General features: G+C 42.2%; 1 protein-coding gene across 2 annotated transcripts in view; it reads right to left on the bottom strand.

Annotated features, from left to right (window-relative positions):
- Window positions 1-15,608, bottom strand: part of LOC109917579 (phosphorylase b kinase gamma catalytic chain, liver/testis isoform-like) — a 76,848-nt gene extending 61,240 nt beyond the window's left edge. For both annotated transcript variants that reach the window (XM_048612650.1, XM_048612651.1), the window contains exon 1: window positions 15,467-15,608. In XM_048612650.1, coding sequence (XP_048468607.1) covers window positions 15,467-15,549 — 83 coding nt within the window. In that variant the 5' untranslated portion in view covers window positions 15,550-15,608. The remainder of the gene's footprint in view (window positions 1-15,466) is intronic.
- Window positions 15,609-15,677: the final 69 nt, after the last annotated feature.

The raw sequence follows: 15,677 nt of genomic DNA, 5'->3' as shown, positions 1-15,677 counted from the left end.
TGACCCTCAGAGCATCCCACACTGACCCATCCCCCTCTATTCACCTAATCTACACATCCCTGAATGCTACGGACAATTTAGCATGGCCAATCTACCTAGCCTGCACATCTTTGGGTTGTGGGAGGAAACCGGAGCACCCGGAGAAAACCCGCACAGACACAGGGAGAATGTGCAAACTGCACACAGACAGTCACCCAAGGATGGAATTGAACCTGGGTCCCTGGCTCTATGAGGCAGCAGTGCTAACCACTGGGCCACCGTGCCACCCATAGCACCTACCTAAGCACTTTGTCTTATCCCAATTAATACTGGGGATGTTGAAATCCTGTGCAATTGGTACCCTATTCTTTATACATTTCTCTGAGATTTGTCAGCGTGTCTGGAGATGATAGCCTAGCAGGTCTGGCAGCATCTGTGAAGGAACAAACAGAGTTAATGTTTTGGGTCCAGTGACCCTTCCTCTGTCCTGAGAGAGGGTCACCAGACCGGAAACATTAACTCTATTTTTTCCTTCACAGATCCTGCCAGACCTGCTGAGCTTTTCCAGCAACTTTGGTTTTGTTCCTGATTTACAGCGTCCGCAGTTCTTTCGTTTTTGGTCTGGAGATGCTGCTGTCTAAAGTCTCACTGGGATGTACAGTGTTATCAACAATTTATCTAGAGAGGATACTGTCTACAATATGTCTAGGTTAGTGTACTATCTACAGGCTGTCTAAAGTTTGTCTGGGGTATAACATGCTGTCTACAGTCTCGACGGTACTGTCTATAGCCTGTCTAGGGGTGTACTTTCTACAGCCTATCGAGGGGGATACTGTCTACAGTTTATTGAGAGGCATACTGCCTATAGTCTATCTAGGGGGATACTATCTACAGTCTGTTGAGCGGTGTAATGTCTATAGCTCGTCTAGGGCATACTTTCCACAGTCTATTCATAGGCTACTACCTACAATCTGCCGAGGAGAATAATGTCCACAATCTCTCTAGGGGGATGCCGTCTACTGACTATCTACAGTCTGTCCATGGGATTAATGTCTAGAGCCTTTGTAGGGGGTTTTCATCTACAGTCTGTCTGGGAGAAAGCTGTTGACAGTCTGTTTAGGAGAATACGGTCCACAGTCTATTTGGGGGGGTAACTGTTACAGTTTGTCTACAGAGATGCTATCTACAGTCTGCCTACAGGAATACTTTCACAGCCTTTTCTAGGGGTACTACATTAATTTTGTCTGGGAGGATACTATGAGGTGGGTAGTGTCCGCACTCTGTCTAGGGGTGGGAGGTACTGTCCATAATCTTCTCAGAGGATACTGTCTACAGTAGCTCCTGTCTACAGGGAAACTGTCTAGAAGGATGTTGTCTACATTCTGCTCAGCAGAATTCTAATCTACAGTCTGTCTATGGAATACTGTCTATGGTCTGTCTAGGAAGTACTACCTATTGTCTGTCTAGTAGAATACTGGACACATTCTGTCTAGGGGGATACTGTCTACAGCCTGCCTAAGAGGTTACTATCTGCAGTCAGTCGAGGAGGATACCTTCTACAGTCCAGCTAGGTATTTTCTACAGTCTGTTTAAGGTGTACTGTCTGCAGCCTATCTGGGGGAAACTATTTTCATTCTGTCTAGGAGAATATTGTCTACAATTTATCTCAGGGAATACTGTCTACCGCCTTTTCAGAGGGTACAATCTAGAGTTTAGTAAATGGTGGTACTGGTACTGTCTCCAGCCTGTCAGGTTGGGGGATGAGGTACAGTCTAGGAGAATACTCTCTAAAGCATGTCCAGGATGATACTTTCTGTAGAGTGCTTAAAAGAACACGGTCGACTAACAGTCTAGGACATTACTGTCTACAGCCTTTGTAGAGGATTACTATCTACAATCAGTTGAGTACAATACTGTCACAGTCTATCTGGGGAATTGGGGGTGTGCAGAAACTGTCTGCAGTCTGTTTAGGGAATACCGTCTACAGTCTATCTGGTGGTTAGTGTTAACACTCTGTCTGGGGTGCGGGTGTACTGTCTACAGTCTGTCTAGGTGGCTACTGTTTATGTTCTGTTTCAGGGAATACTGTCTACAGAAGGCACAATCTCCGGTTTATAGAGGGGGAGGGTACAGTCTACAGTCTGTCTAGAGGAACACTATCTACAGTCTGTCTACAGGAACACTATCTACAGTCTGTCTCGGAGAATACTGTCTACAATCTGTCTCGGAGAATACTTCTACAGTTTCTCTACATACAGTCTGTCTAGGGGGATACTGTCTACAGTCTGTCTAGGCAGTTACTGCCTACAGTCTGTCTCAAGGCTTACTGTCTACAATCTGTCCAAGGGGATACTGTCTCGTCTGCCCAGGGGTCTACTGTCAGTCTGGAAGAATATTGTCTAACGGCCTGTCTACAGGAATGCCAACTACAACCCATCTCAGGGAATACCGTCTACAGTCTCTTTAGGGAATTACTGTTGACAGCCTGTTTTAGGGGATACTGTCTACAGCTTCTTTAGGGCATAACTGTCGACAGCCTGTAAGGGGGAATATTGTTGACAGCTTGTCTAGGGGAATACTGTCGACATTCTGTCGAGGGGAATACTGCATACAGAAGTCTGGGGCGACTGTCCAACCAATCAACTATCGAATTCTAATCCGTTGTTGACTTCTTTTCACCTACATGTGTTGATGGATATGCAGCAATTCCATTGTGGATGGGGTAGGAGTACGGGAGCTCCCCATTGTCCTATTTTGTTGCTGGATGGAGAGCCCACTCCATGGTTGTCCTGTTGTTAAGCAGCTGTAGCCACTGGTCACATGATCCAGAAGCTGGTATATACCCAATTTCCCTGTTGTTGGCTAGTGGCTTCCTGATGTAAAAATCAATTTTCGCAGGATGGTCCCTGGGTATCCGACCTTGTTTTAACCTTGCTCTGGGACATGGCCCATCCAAAGTTGCCTCTGCTTGCTGAGTGCTAGCTTTGCCTCAGAAACAGTTGTCACATTCATGATTTTTCTCCTTTTGTGAGATGTTGAGCATATGGTGACAACACTGAAGATGAAAATGATTGTGTTTACTTCATCAACAGTGGTAAGCCTTCCAACACATCCCAGCAGTTTAAGAACGTGTTGAGAACACAGACCTTAGAAATCAGCACCTTGAACCTGAGGGCCAATTTGATGTTATTACATGCTCCTGAAAGCTTATTGCTGCCCTTATGTGTGAATTCAATTCTGCATTGACAAACTGTCACCATGAACTCAAGGTAGCAGAACATATTAGATATTTCCAGTAGAATGTTGTTTAACATGATTGAGGGCAGAAATGTGACACCTTGTCCCATGATTACAGTTTTCTTGACACTTATAGTCAGGAAGAATAAGGTACAAGCATGGAAGAAACAATCCATGAGTCTTTATACATAAATTTCCATGTCAGCAACTAACAAGGCATTATTAGTATAGGGGAGTTCCCTGCAGGATTCATAGAATTCATTCATAGAATCCTTACAGTGTGGAGACAGGCCCTTCAGCCCAACAAGTCTACACCAACCCTCAGAGCATCCAACACTGACCCATCCCCCTATAACTCACCTAATCTAGGCATCCCTTGAACACTATGGGCAATTTAGCATGGCCAGTCCACCTAACCTGCACATCTTTGGACTATGGGAGGAAACCGGAGCACCCGGAGGAAACCCACGCAGACACGGGGAGAACGTGCAAACTCCACACAGACAGTTGCCTAAGGCTGGAATCGAACCCGGGTCCCTGGTGCTGTGAGGCAGCAGTGCTAACCACTGAGCCACCGGAGGATGATATGTCTTTTTGTCTTTGCTTTCAGTCTGGAAAGCTTATAGAGTTTGCTGCCTAATCTAGCATGCAGGCTAGCATGGAGAAGAAAAGTAGGGACTTAGACCAGTGCACACCCCATTCTTCATTCTGAAACTGACAGAAATGCTATCATCAAATTGTTCAGCAGTGTCACAGAATGGATAAGTCTGAAAGCGCTTTGACGCAGTTTTCTCTAAGCAACAGTTCTGTTCAAATTCTATTCTATACAAAACTGTTTTAAATACTTTAGTCAGATCTATAAAGGAGCAAGACAGAGATATATGCTGTCCTTTACGTTTCTCTATCCAGAAGCATGTTGGCATTGTCACAAGATGCTGGCCAGATGATACCAGACCTCCTGAGTTTCTCCTGCACTTTCTGTGCTTATTTTAGATTTCCAGCATTCACTGTACTGTGCTTTTATGCAATAAATCTGCTCATTCCTTCGCTGAAGGAAACCTTGAATTGGTTCCTCATTGTTTCTGATAAAAATTGTAGACTACATTTTAACTGGAGAAAGGTGTAGCAAGGGGTGAAAAGAACTTAAAATCATTTATTATGGCCAACAAAAGTGGTTGAAGGAACAGAATCACCCCAACTCAGCTGCTCATAACAACAGTGTAACTCTCAGCAGTCTGGCGGCATCTTTGTTTTGATTTCTCCCCATTAGCTAAATTCATATCCAGTCTGCCAGTATCCTGTTTAATCATACAGGTTAAATGTTTGTGAACACTCTTCAAATAAATGTAGAAGTTAACATGATGGTTGTGCAGAAAACTTCACCTTTTCATGGGAGGCACGGTCAATGACACTAAATTTTATTAGTGCGGAATGAAGCTAGGAACCACTGGCCACAAAGTACATTCATTCTGAGCAGCATGCTCACATAGCAAGACACCCACGTAACAATATCATTCAATGTTTCCTGTGTAACGGCCACACATTTTTTTCTTTTTTTTTAAACTCAAATGGACTCCTATTTGGCTGAAATACCAGAAGTGTCTCATGACCTAAAAATCAAGCGCTGCGTATTTCTGTGCAGGGCAGTGCAACGTTAATTTTTGAAGCAGTGAAAAGGAGAATGATAAACTCAATGGCACTGAGAGTTGTTTGAATTTGGAAAATCCTGCCACATGACAACTGTCTGATTGGTTGAGCTGCAGAGTGTAAAACAGCTGTATGTACCAGGTCACAGAGACAGAAATACATTGAGAGTCTCTAAACAGAAAGCTTCCATTTCCCTCTTAATCTGTTTACGTGGGGAAAATAAAGAAAACCAAGAAAGCTTAAAAGAAAGAATTCTAACAAGATAAGACCTAGGTCCACCTGATCAACTACTGAATTGAAAAATGGCCATCACTCTGCAGACAGTAGCATGGCAACACTGTTGAAAATTCAAAAAAGGCTTTGATACACAATTTAATACATCCTTGAAATCCAGACTTTTGATTTTTGCAATATCGTTTACCTTGTCGATTTTTTTCCCCATCCATAGTATTGTAAACCCATGGCTGATGACTATGAGCTGGTCCATTTAACTAAATCTGTTTTCTGTCAGCCCTATGAATGCAAGAAGAATGGAGGTGGGGGAGTGAAAGGAAGGTAAGTAGCCAGGGTATAGGTTGGATTGCTGGGAATGCTACAAGATCTCTTCCACAGATTAAGAAAGGAGGTGGCTAAGGTTAGAAGTGGAAATCCAATGCTCAAGTCTTTCCATTGTAATAACATGGTTTACCTATTTTTGGGTGCTGGAGGTTATGAGAAAAGTGCATGGGGTGCATGTGAAATCTACCGTGACTGCAGGGGAGGTGAATAAGGTAGACAAGAGATACAGACTGTTCTGAAGACGGGCCACTGGACCCAAAATGTTAACTGTGCTTTGTCTCCACAGAAACTGCCAGACCTGCTGTGTGCTTCCACCAATTTCTGCTTTTGTAAGAGATATAGATGTATCTTTTTTTTCCTTCATTCATTAACAGGATGAGGGCATCATTAGCTAGGCAGCATGTATTGCCCATCCCTAATTGCCCAGAGGGCAGTTCAGAGTCAACCACATTGCTGTGGGTTTGGAGTCACATGTAGGCCAGACCAGGTAAGGACGGCAGTTTCCTTCCCTAAAGGACATTGGTGAACCAGATGGGTTTTTCCAACAATCGACAATGGATTCATGGTCATCATTAGATTCTCAATTCCAGATATTATTGAAGTCAAATTCCATTATCTACCATGGTGGGATTCAAACCCACTCCCCAGAACGTTATCTGGGTCTCTGGATTAACAGTCCAGCGATAATACCACTAGGCCATCACCTCCCCTCATTATCAAAAGAATAGATAACCTATTTTTCTTCAAATTATACAGCTAAACAAATAACGTTATTAAGAAGAACAGGCAATACTCAAGTTTCTTTGCTGGAGAAGAGCAGAGGGCTGAATCTTATGTCATTTTTGGTTCATTCACCACAACTGAGAAGGTGATCGTGGATGTCCCAGTGCTCAACAAGAGGAAGAGCATCCGACAGAGGATGATAGTGAGAAGTCACTGAGGAGGTTTCTCAGAGATGTCAGCTTGGTCACCATAACTGAGAAGCAGATCACAGAGGACTTTGTGTCAAAGAACGGTGAAGCCCCAAACTCTACATCACGGCAGTGTTTCCCTCCATCCTTCCTCTTTGAACCAAATAACGAGAGAGAAAGACAGAGAGAGGGTTTTTAGAAAATTTGATTGTGGCTTGGAAACAGCATAGCCTCAGCAGCATGTATCATCTTGACAAGCAAAGATATCAGGGTCTCTGGGAAGCCTTGTGATGTACATGGCATATAAGATGTGGGAGGTTTTAGATCTGCAAGACATCCAGGATAGTCATACCTGCATGAAGTGCCAGACGGGAGCAATCTTTGAACAACATGTAGCAGAGTTGGAGCAGCAATTATCTTCACTGCGTAGCATACAGGAAGGAGAGAGTTGTACCAGAGAGTGGTGAGTTGACATTGTGATATGCAGGCAAGGAGGAGTGCAGAGATGGCAGAAGATCATTCTTCAAAAGGAAAAGAGACAGCAGACCAGGGCTCCTTGCAGCTGTCTAACAAGTATAAAATTTTAGATGCCTATTTAGTGAGCAAAATGACTGAGTCAGGAGTGGATGATTTGAAGGAAAAGCACAGTATCATGGATCTCGAGGCTATTCTGGGAAAAGAGAGAGGCTGGTAGGCAAATTAGAAAGGTGGTCACTGTGGGTGACTCAACAGTTTGAGGGATAGACAGTCTAGTTTGCAGCTGGCATCATGAATCCCATATGGTCTGTTGCCTCCTAGATGCAAGTGTTCAGAACAGCTGGATAAATTTCTCGAATTGGAGGGTGGCTGTGGTTCATGTGCGCACCAATGACAACATGGAAGATCAGTTTCAGGAGTTAGAGAGTAGATTGAAACAAAAGATCTCCAGGGCAGTAATCTCAGAAATACTACCTGTGCCACAAGTTCACCATCTTGGCAAAGGCAGATCTAGTAGGTAAATGCATGGCTGGAGGGATGGTGCAGAGTGGAGGAGTTTTGACTTTTGGTACATTGGAATCACCTTTGAGAAAGGAGAGAACTGTTCAAAAGAGATGGGTTTCACCTAAGCAGAAAGGGACCTAATCTCCTAGCTGAGAGAGTAAATCATGTAGCGGGGATAAATTTAAACTTGTAAAGGAGGGAATGGGTTGACTAATGAACCTACTTTTGGAAGCATCAGTAAAGGCAAAAGAGAGAAGATGGGGAATGGGAAAAGAAACTGAAGGAATGCTTGAGTGTTGACAGCAAAATCTGTATGGTTGGCAGTGAGAAACAGGAAGGGAGCAGTGACCTTGTCTGATATTTATTATAGGCCTACAAATAGTGGAAAGGAAGCAGAACAGAGCATTTGTAGGCTCTGGGGTTATATGCACCTCTATGCCCATTAAAACATCTAATAACTCCTCATTAGTCTTAACATGCTCTTGAACCTCACCATTCCAACTAAAATCTCCAGCTACAATGTCTCTCTCCTCTGTGAATACAAATGAGAAATATTCATTTCAGAAGTGACCACATTATCTGGTTCCACACAAAGATTACCCCTTTGGTCTCCCTAATAGGCCACACTCTTTTTCTGATAATCCTCTAGCACTAAATATACTTATATAATACCTTGGGGTTTTCCTTCCACACCCCTCTCACCGTTGCACTCCAAATTTCTTTTTTTGAGAACTTTACACACGCATACTTCTGATACACCCTCTATCTAATGCTCTGTACATAACATACACTTTCTTCAATTTCTTTACCAAACTCTCGATATTGCTAGACATTCAGGGTTCCCTGATCTTGCTGCCTTTGCCCTTCACTCTTTGAGGGACAGCTGGCGCTGAACTCACATGACACTACTTTTAAAAGACTCCCACTTTCCAGACTTACCTGCAAATAGCTGCTCCCAGTCTATGTTTGCCAGATCGTATCTAAGGATATTAAAATTAGCTTTCTCCCAATTGAAACACTTAACTTCTGCATTAACCTTATTCCTTTCCATAATTCGAAACTTCTCGAACTATGGTTTCTATCCCCAAAATGTTCACTGGCAGTGTCCCTAATTTCCCACACATTGCAGGAGGAGAATTCCACAGGGCTGAGTTCACCTATTATTTTGAAGCTTACCAACGACAAATAATAAATTGGGAACAAATCATCAACGACTCATCAAATCAGATCTCTCTCTCTCTCCATGTCTAACAAACTACGAATCACAAAAATAAGGACTTTACATTCTGTCTCCCATCCACAACTATTCTCACAGCCTTTAGAGCTGGTTCCTATGCAGCCAATCCCCTTGCCCTGCATCACTTTTTGAACCCTGATGTCACCTCAGTTGATTTGCCTCTGGATTCAGCGAAGGTTCCATCGACTCTGCTCCTCTCCAACTGCTGTTCCGACTGAGCTCGATCCACTCCTCTCCTGCTCTGACTCAGCTCGATCCTCTCCTACTCCCATTCTGACTGAGCTCAATCTGCTGCCTCTCCCTTAGCTTGATCCAGTCCCTCTCCCGTTGCTTCTCCAATTGAGCTCGATCGAATTTATCAGAAGCGTGTAGATGAGGGCAATGAAGGGAAAGGACTGGACAAGGAGAGAAAGAAGTCCAGTCAAGGTAGGAATCGAGTTCCTTCCCACTTACATCTGCAATTCTTCTGACACTATGTCATTTTCAGAATTTCCAGTTTGTGGCCTCCAGTTGCTTCATCTTTAACATGGATGCGCAATCCCTCGACACATCCATCCCCAATCAAGATGGTCTCAGGGGTCTCTGCTTCTTCTTGGAAAATAGGCTTGAACAGATCCCATCCAACACCACTCTCCTCTGCCAACCCAAGCTCGTTGTCAGTTTGAACAACTTCTCTTTTAACTCTTCTCGCTGTCTTCAGGTCAAAGATGTGACCATTGGTACCTGCATGGGTCTCGGTTATGCCTGTCTTGTTGTGGGGTACATGGAACATTCCTTATTCCAGTCCTATCCCAATCCCTGCCCATAACTCTTTCTCCAGTATATCGATGACATGACTGGTGTGGTTTCCTCTCTCTTGTCCAGAATTGGAAAAGTTTATCTGTTTCACTTCCAATTTCCACCCTCCTCTCACCTACACATGGTCCATTTTTACTCCTCCCTTCCTCAACATCTTTGTTTCCATTTCTGGGGATAGCCTGGCCACTAATATCCACTACAAACCCACTGGCTCCTACAGTTACCTTGACTAAACATCCTCACACCCTGCTTCCTGTAAGTTTAAAACCAGAATGGACTCTCCGAGGGACACACCACTGGAGTATCTGCCAGTGGAAGGCAGTTCAAAGCATCACCATTTCCCACTTGGCCTCCAACTACTAATGGTATGCACTGAGAATAAGGGCCTGCCATTGAATTCCACCAGAAGCTATGGACGGCATAGCCTTGTCTTCTTTAAGTGGACCTAGCAGGGTTTTGCGGTCTATTACCATGACAAATTTACATCTGTGAAGATATTGGTGGTACCACCTCACACCAGAGATAAGTGCTGATCCTTCCTTCTCTATCTGGGCATAATGCATTTGCCATCAGCCAAGTCCAGGAAGCGTACGCTATTTCTCTCCGTTGGGCCACCAGTGAGTGAACACTAACCCGATACCGTATGGGGAGGTATTGCATGTCAGCATTATGTCTCGCTTCAGATTTTAGTGGGCTAACACTCTTTCATTTCCCTAAAAGCTGCCCTTTGGCTACAGACCATTTCCAAGGCTGACTCTTTTTCAACAGCAGGTGCAAGGGTGCCAAGATAGAGGCCAGGTTACATACAAGTTTCCCGTAATAATTCACCAAGCCAAGGAAAGACCTAAGCTCTGATACAGACGTGAGAGCCAGGGCAACTTTGATCGCCTTCACTTTATCTTCCAATGGGTATAACCCAGTTCTGTTGACTCCGTAGCCCAAATTGGTCATTTGGGGTACCTGGAACACACATTTTTCATTTTTAAGACATACACCCTCCTGGGAGAAACATTTAAGCACTATGTCCAAGTTATCTAAGTGCTTTTTATTGGTCTTCCCGTTTATTAGCATGTCATCCAGATAAATGGAAAGCGGGGGCAGCCCTTGTGAAATATTCTCCATTGTACGCTAGAAAAGGGTGAAGGCTGATGATACCCCAAATGGCAGTCTCATATATTGGTATAAACCGTTATGGGTGTTAATAATGTCATACCTCTGGGACTCCTCATCCAGTTGCAATTGCAGGTAGGCATGGCTCATGTCCAGCTTTGTGAAGGACAGGTCCTTTCTCCACCAGTTTTGTGTACATGTTCTCAGTGTGAGGGATTGGGTATTTATCTGGCTGCAAGAAGTGGTTTATTGTTTGCTTAAAATCCCCATAAAAGCAGACTGAGCCATCAGGCTTCACAATCTGTATGGTCAGGGCTACCCACTCTGCAAACTGATGAATCCTTCGCTTTCCAGCCTTCTGATTTCCACGTCTGCTTTTGTCAATTTTTTTCAACCAAGTCCACCCCAATTGGTTTTTGGCCCAAGCCTTTTACTATCCATCAGTGATAACTACACCAACTCTCACTGGAGACTGGAACTGAAGACGTGCCCTTAATCTGTAACAGGTCCCCAGTATATGTTCTCAGTGTGGCCAAGATCTTGCATGTACATAAGAGCTGAATCTTGTAAGAGACTTCTCCAACCACTGTAACAGATGGGCGGGTATTGGACTCCATGAGAAACAGGCGACCATTTAACCAGACATTTATTTTAATCGGCTCTGATTTGGATGTTGCTAAGCAATTTTAACTGTTCCAACCCACATGTAGGTGGACTTTCCAAGGCGTGCACTCTCCTGGATTCTGGCCATTGAGTTCTTTTACTCCAGTCAGGCCTCATAGGACTCCTTTTCTGTCTCAACTACAATGGCCTGCTGGCCGAAATCCTGAAGGATTTCTTAGCCATTTGGCTGAGGCTCAGCTTTGTTGCAGGGTTTTGTTGTGGGCTGGACTAAATTCCCTCTGCTCAGGATATGTCCTGCGTGAGGCTCTGCGATTGCCTACACTCAATTGATGTTCCCCAGGCTTGGACAACAGGTGAAGGTGACCACTTCCATTGGGATGCTCTGTAGCTCCCATGTTTCACTTGCTGCATTTCCTAATGACAAAGCAAGTTGTAGTTCCTGTTTGAAGTCCAGTTGGGATTCACCTGTAGGTGCTTCTGCATGGTTACGTCATTAATCCTACATACCAACCAGTCTCTCAGTATCTCATCCAAGATTAGCCCAAATCATGTGCCTCTGCCAGTCATCTTAACCTTGTCAAAAATCGCGAAACAGATTCCCCTCATTCTCAAGCAGCCAAATAAAACCAATAGCAGCTGAGAATTAGAGGAGGTTTAGGGTTGTAATATTCCTTAACTAAATCCATCGACTCTTGAAAGGTTTTATTATCTTGTGCATCCGGGAAAGTTAAACTCCTAATAACCAAAAATGCTACAGGTCTGCAAGCAGTCAGAAGGATTACTCTTTGGTTTTCATCTGCCCCAAAGTCATTCGCTCGGAAAAAATATCACGTTCTTTCCAGATACCAGGCCCAATCTTCAAGTTTTCCAAATTAAGGCACGATGCCAGAAATGCTTACCCCAACTTAAAGTCGATTGTTGTGAGTGAATTTTCTTCAGGCATGACATTCTCTCACTGTCAGTGAAATAACTGCACAGAGACCAGTATCACATCACCAAGTCACCCTGTATTTACATGTGCACTGTACATGGGCTGTAACCAGCCAGCTCAGAGTCAGCCCTAGACTGAGGAGACATTCTGAATCTCCTATTTATATCTGTCATCCAGAGCTCCCTGAATGGCTCAGGTTAACAACCCCAATCAAAAATCTCATAGTCAATGAGATCCACATGGCCATGTTTCCAATCACTACAGGTTTCAAGGAAACTTAGATAAGTTAAGTAAAAAGGCATGAAATGTCAAATGCAATATAATGTAAATAAGTGTGAAGTGCCATGACTGAAAGTGAGAGGATGTGGGAAAGGGAAAGCGATGTGTTGGTAATTGTGCCCCACTGCTTCCACAAACCACTATGGAATGTATAAAATCCCAACGAGACCATCAAGTCAACCAATTTGCCTGACTGACTGCTATTCAGGACAAAGGAAATTTTCATCAGACTCCTTCAGTAGTGGTAAAAAAAACTATTTATTGCAACACACTTTAGCAAAGAGCAGAGGAACAGAAAGGATTTCTAATTTATTACAATGCAACTTAAGCTATATACCTTCAAAAATCCCAAATATACATATGTATACTTATGATTAATAGACTGAAGGCAGATTGTTTGACACTGATATCATGAGTGGAAAAAATAATATAAATAGTGAACAGAAGTCCGAATATCAAAAGTTCAAATTTCATGGGTGGATGAAATTGTGTCACTCTTGATACTTAGCATTGATGACATGCTACTGTAGGTATATCAATAGCCATTCTTCACTTCAATAGTTGATTCAGCAGACATAGGCCTTTACTTGATTTTTTTTGTTTTAAGTCTTTTTTTCTTTCTTTATCCCCATATGATCCCCAAATGGATGGAGAGGAGGGAAAGCTTGATGTTTTCTGTTCACAAGCTCTTGATGTCTCTGTTAATCTTTCACTTACAGCTTTTTAGCAAACTGCAACTTAACCAGAGGACTGTTATCAGGCAGAATTTCTTTAATTCAAAGTCTGTTGGTGCCAACACAGTGTCAAAGTAATAATCTCTTTGCTTCACTGTCTTGCAGAGCTAAATATGTGTGGCATCTAATCTTTCAAAGTTGCAAAATGTTTCTGTTATGTCAGCTATTTAGCAGTCCAACTTCCAATATGGTCCATATTCTTAAAAATGAAATATGCTATCTTCTTTCATGAAGATTTGTAGAAAAGGAAGCAAAAGGGTAGAATATTCTTTAAATTTTGAGATATTGGCAAGTTTTGGTGTCCATAGGTTTTGTACTTTTTTTTTGTTAGTCCATGTATGATATATTACAGAGCGTTGTGTTCATGTTGAGGCAGATATTTTGAAGTTTGTTAACACTATTTACACAGTGACAATATCATAGATGGAAGTCCAGATTCTGTGCTATTAGTGTACATTACAAACACATAACTGACTAAAGACACTACACTGACACCATTACACAGGGAGTGTGACCGAAGACAAGACCTTTATACCAGAGTGTCACAAGGCTTAATGTCATGTAGTCTTAAAGGCATAGGTCTGGAATCTATCTAATAAAACAACAAAACAGTGTTCTTAATCATGATTTGCTGGTGCAACAATGAATAAGGAAGGCAAATGATATGGTATGGCGATGATATAATCACTAAACTACTAAGCCAGCGACCCAGATATTGTTCTGGGGGCCCAGGTTCAAAACCTGCCACGAGAGATTGTGGAATCTGAATTCAATAAAAATCTGAACTTATCTCATCATGCTGTCAATAGTCAGGAGAACCCCATTTGATTCACTAATGTTCTTTAGGGAAGGAAATCTGCCATCCTTACCTGGTCTGACCCACGTGAGACTCTAGGCCTCCACAATGTTATTAGCTCTTAATTGATGTCTAAGCAATTAGGGATGACAATAAATGCTGGGTTAGACAGGAATAATGCATTTTTAAAAAATAGTATGCACAAGATTAAAGATGTTTTGCTGCGGAGCCTTGCTAAGAGCATTTGGAGTATTGTATAAAGTTTGGGGCTCCTCATCTTAAGTAAGGAAACCTTCGTCACAGAAGGAGTGCAACAAAAGCTCACCAGAATAATACCTTGGATGGCATTTATTTCTCTGAGGAGAGGTCTGTATTCCCTAGAGTTTTGAGTAATGTGAGGATGACAAGTTACTAAAACTTACAAAATTCTTTGAAGATCTGACAGAGTAGATGTAAATACTTTATTTCTTCTGGCTATTGAGCCTACAACCAGTTTATAGGATTTTACGATAAGGTTGGGGAGGGGGTGTTCAAACTGAGATGAGGAGGAATTTCTTCACTTAGAAGGTAATGAACATTTGGAATTCTGTACCCCAAAAGACACTGAACATACTTAAGACAGAAATCGATAGATTTCTGGAAACAGTGTGGGAAAGTGCCATTGAAGTAGATGATCAGATAACGGAACAATGTAGCAGGCTACACATGCAGAATGGACTGCTCTTGTTCCTTTATTCCTACCACCGTAGGCACACTGTGGAGACCATGGGGATAGTTTTGAAAAATGACAAAACAATTTAATACAGTTCTCATTCATTCATACTTGACTATGAAAAAAAAATTTGCATTCATGAAATCCACTCAAATCTTGTAAAACTATTCAAGTGATTGCATTGCTTATATATAAAAACATTTCTAACCACATTTTGTATCAAATTCCTGTGTCAAATTTTTAAAGCGATCGTAAAATCATGCAGGGATAATAATATTATTATTATTAATAATAATAGCTTTTAAAATTCAACCATGCATTCATTTTGACATACATGTATCCCTTGGGAAATCTCAATGAAAACCTCTGCTAAAAATGCATGAAAAGTGTAATGTTTTTACTAACTCTGCCAGATGCTAGATCAAAGGACTTCTACCCTGTTATACTTCCTTGTTTAAAGAGCAGGGAATATAAAATAATCTTCAGATCATGATACTTAAACAGATTTTATCCCTCCTTCAAGACAATTTATGTCCACTCCATAAATTTATAACTCCCACACTGCAGATTAAGGTAACTGTCAAAACTACATCTGTTGGAACTCAGAACCAAGTCAAAATGCACAGGTGAGCTTTGGCAAAAATGGGATGTCTGAAATTGCGATAACTTCTCGGCTCCATCCACTATTTTTAATGTGAAGTCTTCCCGGCTCCGCAAGAATCTGGTCTCCCTTCAGTTCACATTTCAATACTTAATTTAAACAATTACTCAATAACAACGTATTCCAAGACATTAAGAGAAATGATTCAGAATACTGAACAAAAAATTATGGTTTTCTAAACTATTGCTGAGGGCATCATTTGTTTTGATAGTACTGGATAAAATTTAACCAAATTATTTTAAATAAATCAAACAAAGCCATAAGGTCTCACCGGCCAAGAATATCCTTTGGATCATATTTGGCATAAAATTCCTGGGGTCCTTCCCAGTCTAGCATCTCCTCCTCACGGGTCATGACACCTGACTTATGGGAGTGACTACGCAATTAACCAGCAGTTTGATATCCTTATTGTGGAATCAATTACCTAAACCAAGAGAAGAAAACTGTTTCTTTACAGGATACCAATAGTGTTAGTGACAGGG

The sequence above is a fragment of the Rhincodon typus genome, chromosome 26, assembly GCF_021869965.1.
Source record: "Rhincodon typus isolate 14 chromosome 26, sRhiTyp1.1, whole genome shotgun sequence".
Taxonomy (NCBI): Eukaryota; Metazoa; Chordata; class Chondrichthyes; order Orectolobiformes; family Rhincodontidae; genus Rhincodon; species Rhincodon typus.
This window is presented reverse-complemented; position numbering and strand designations above follow the sequence as displayed.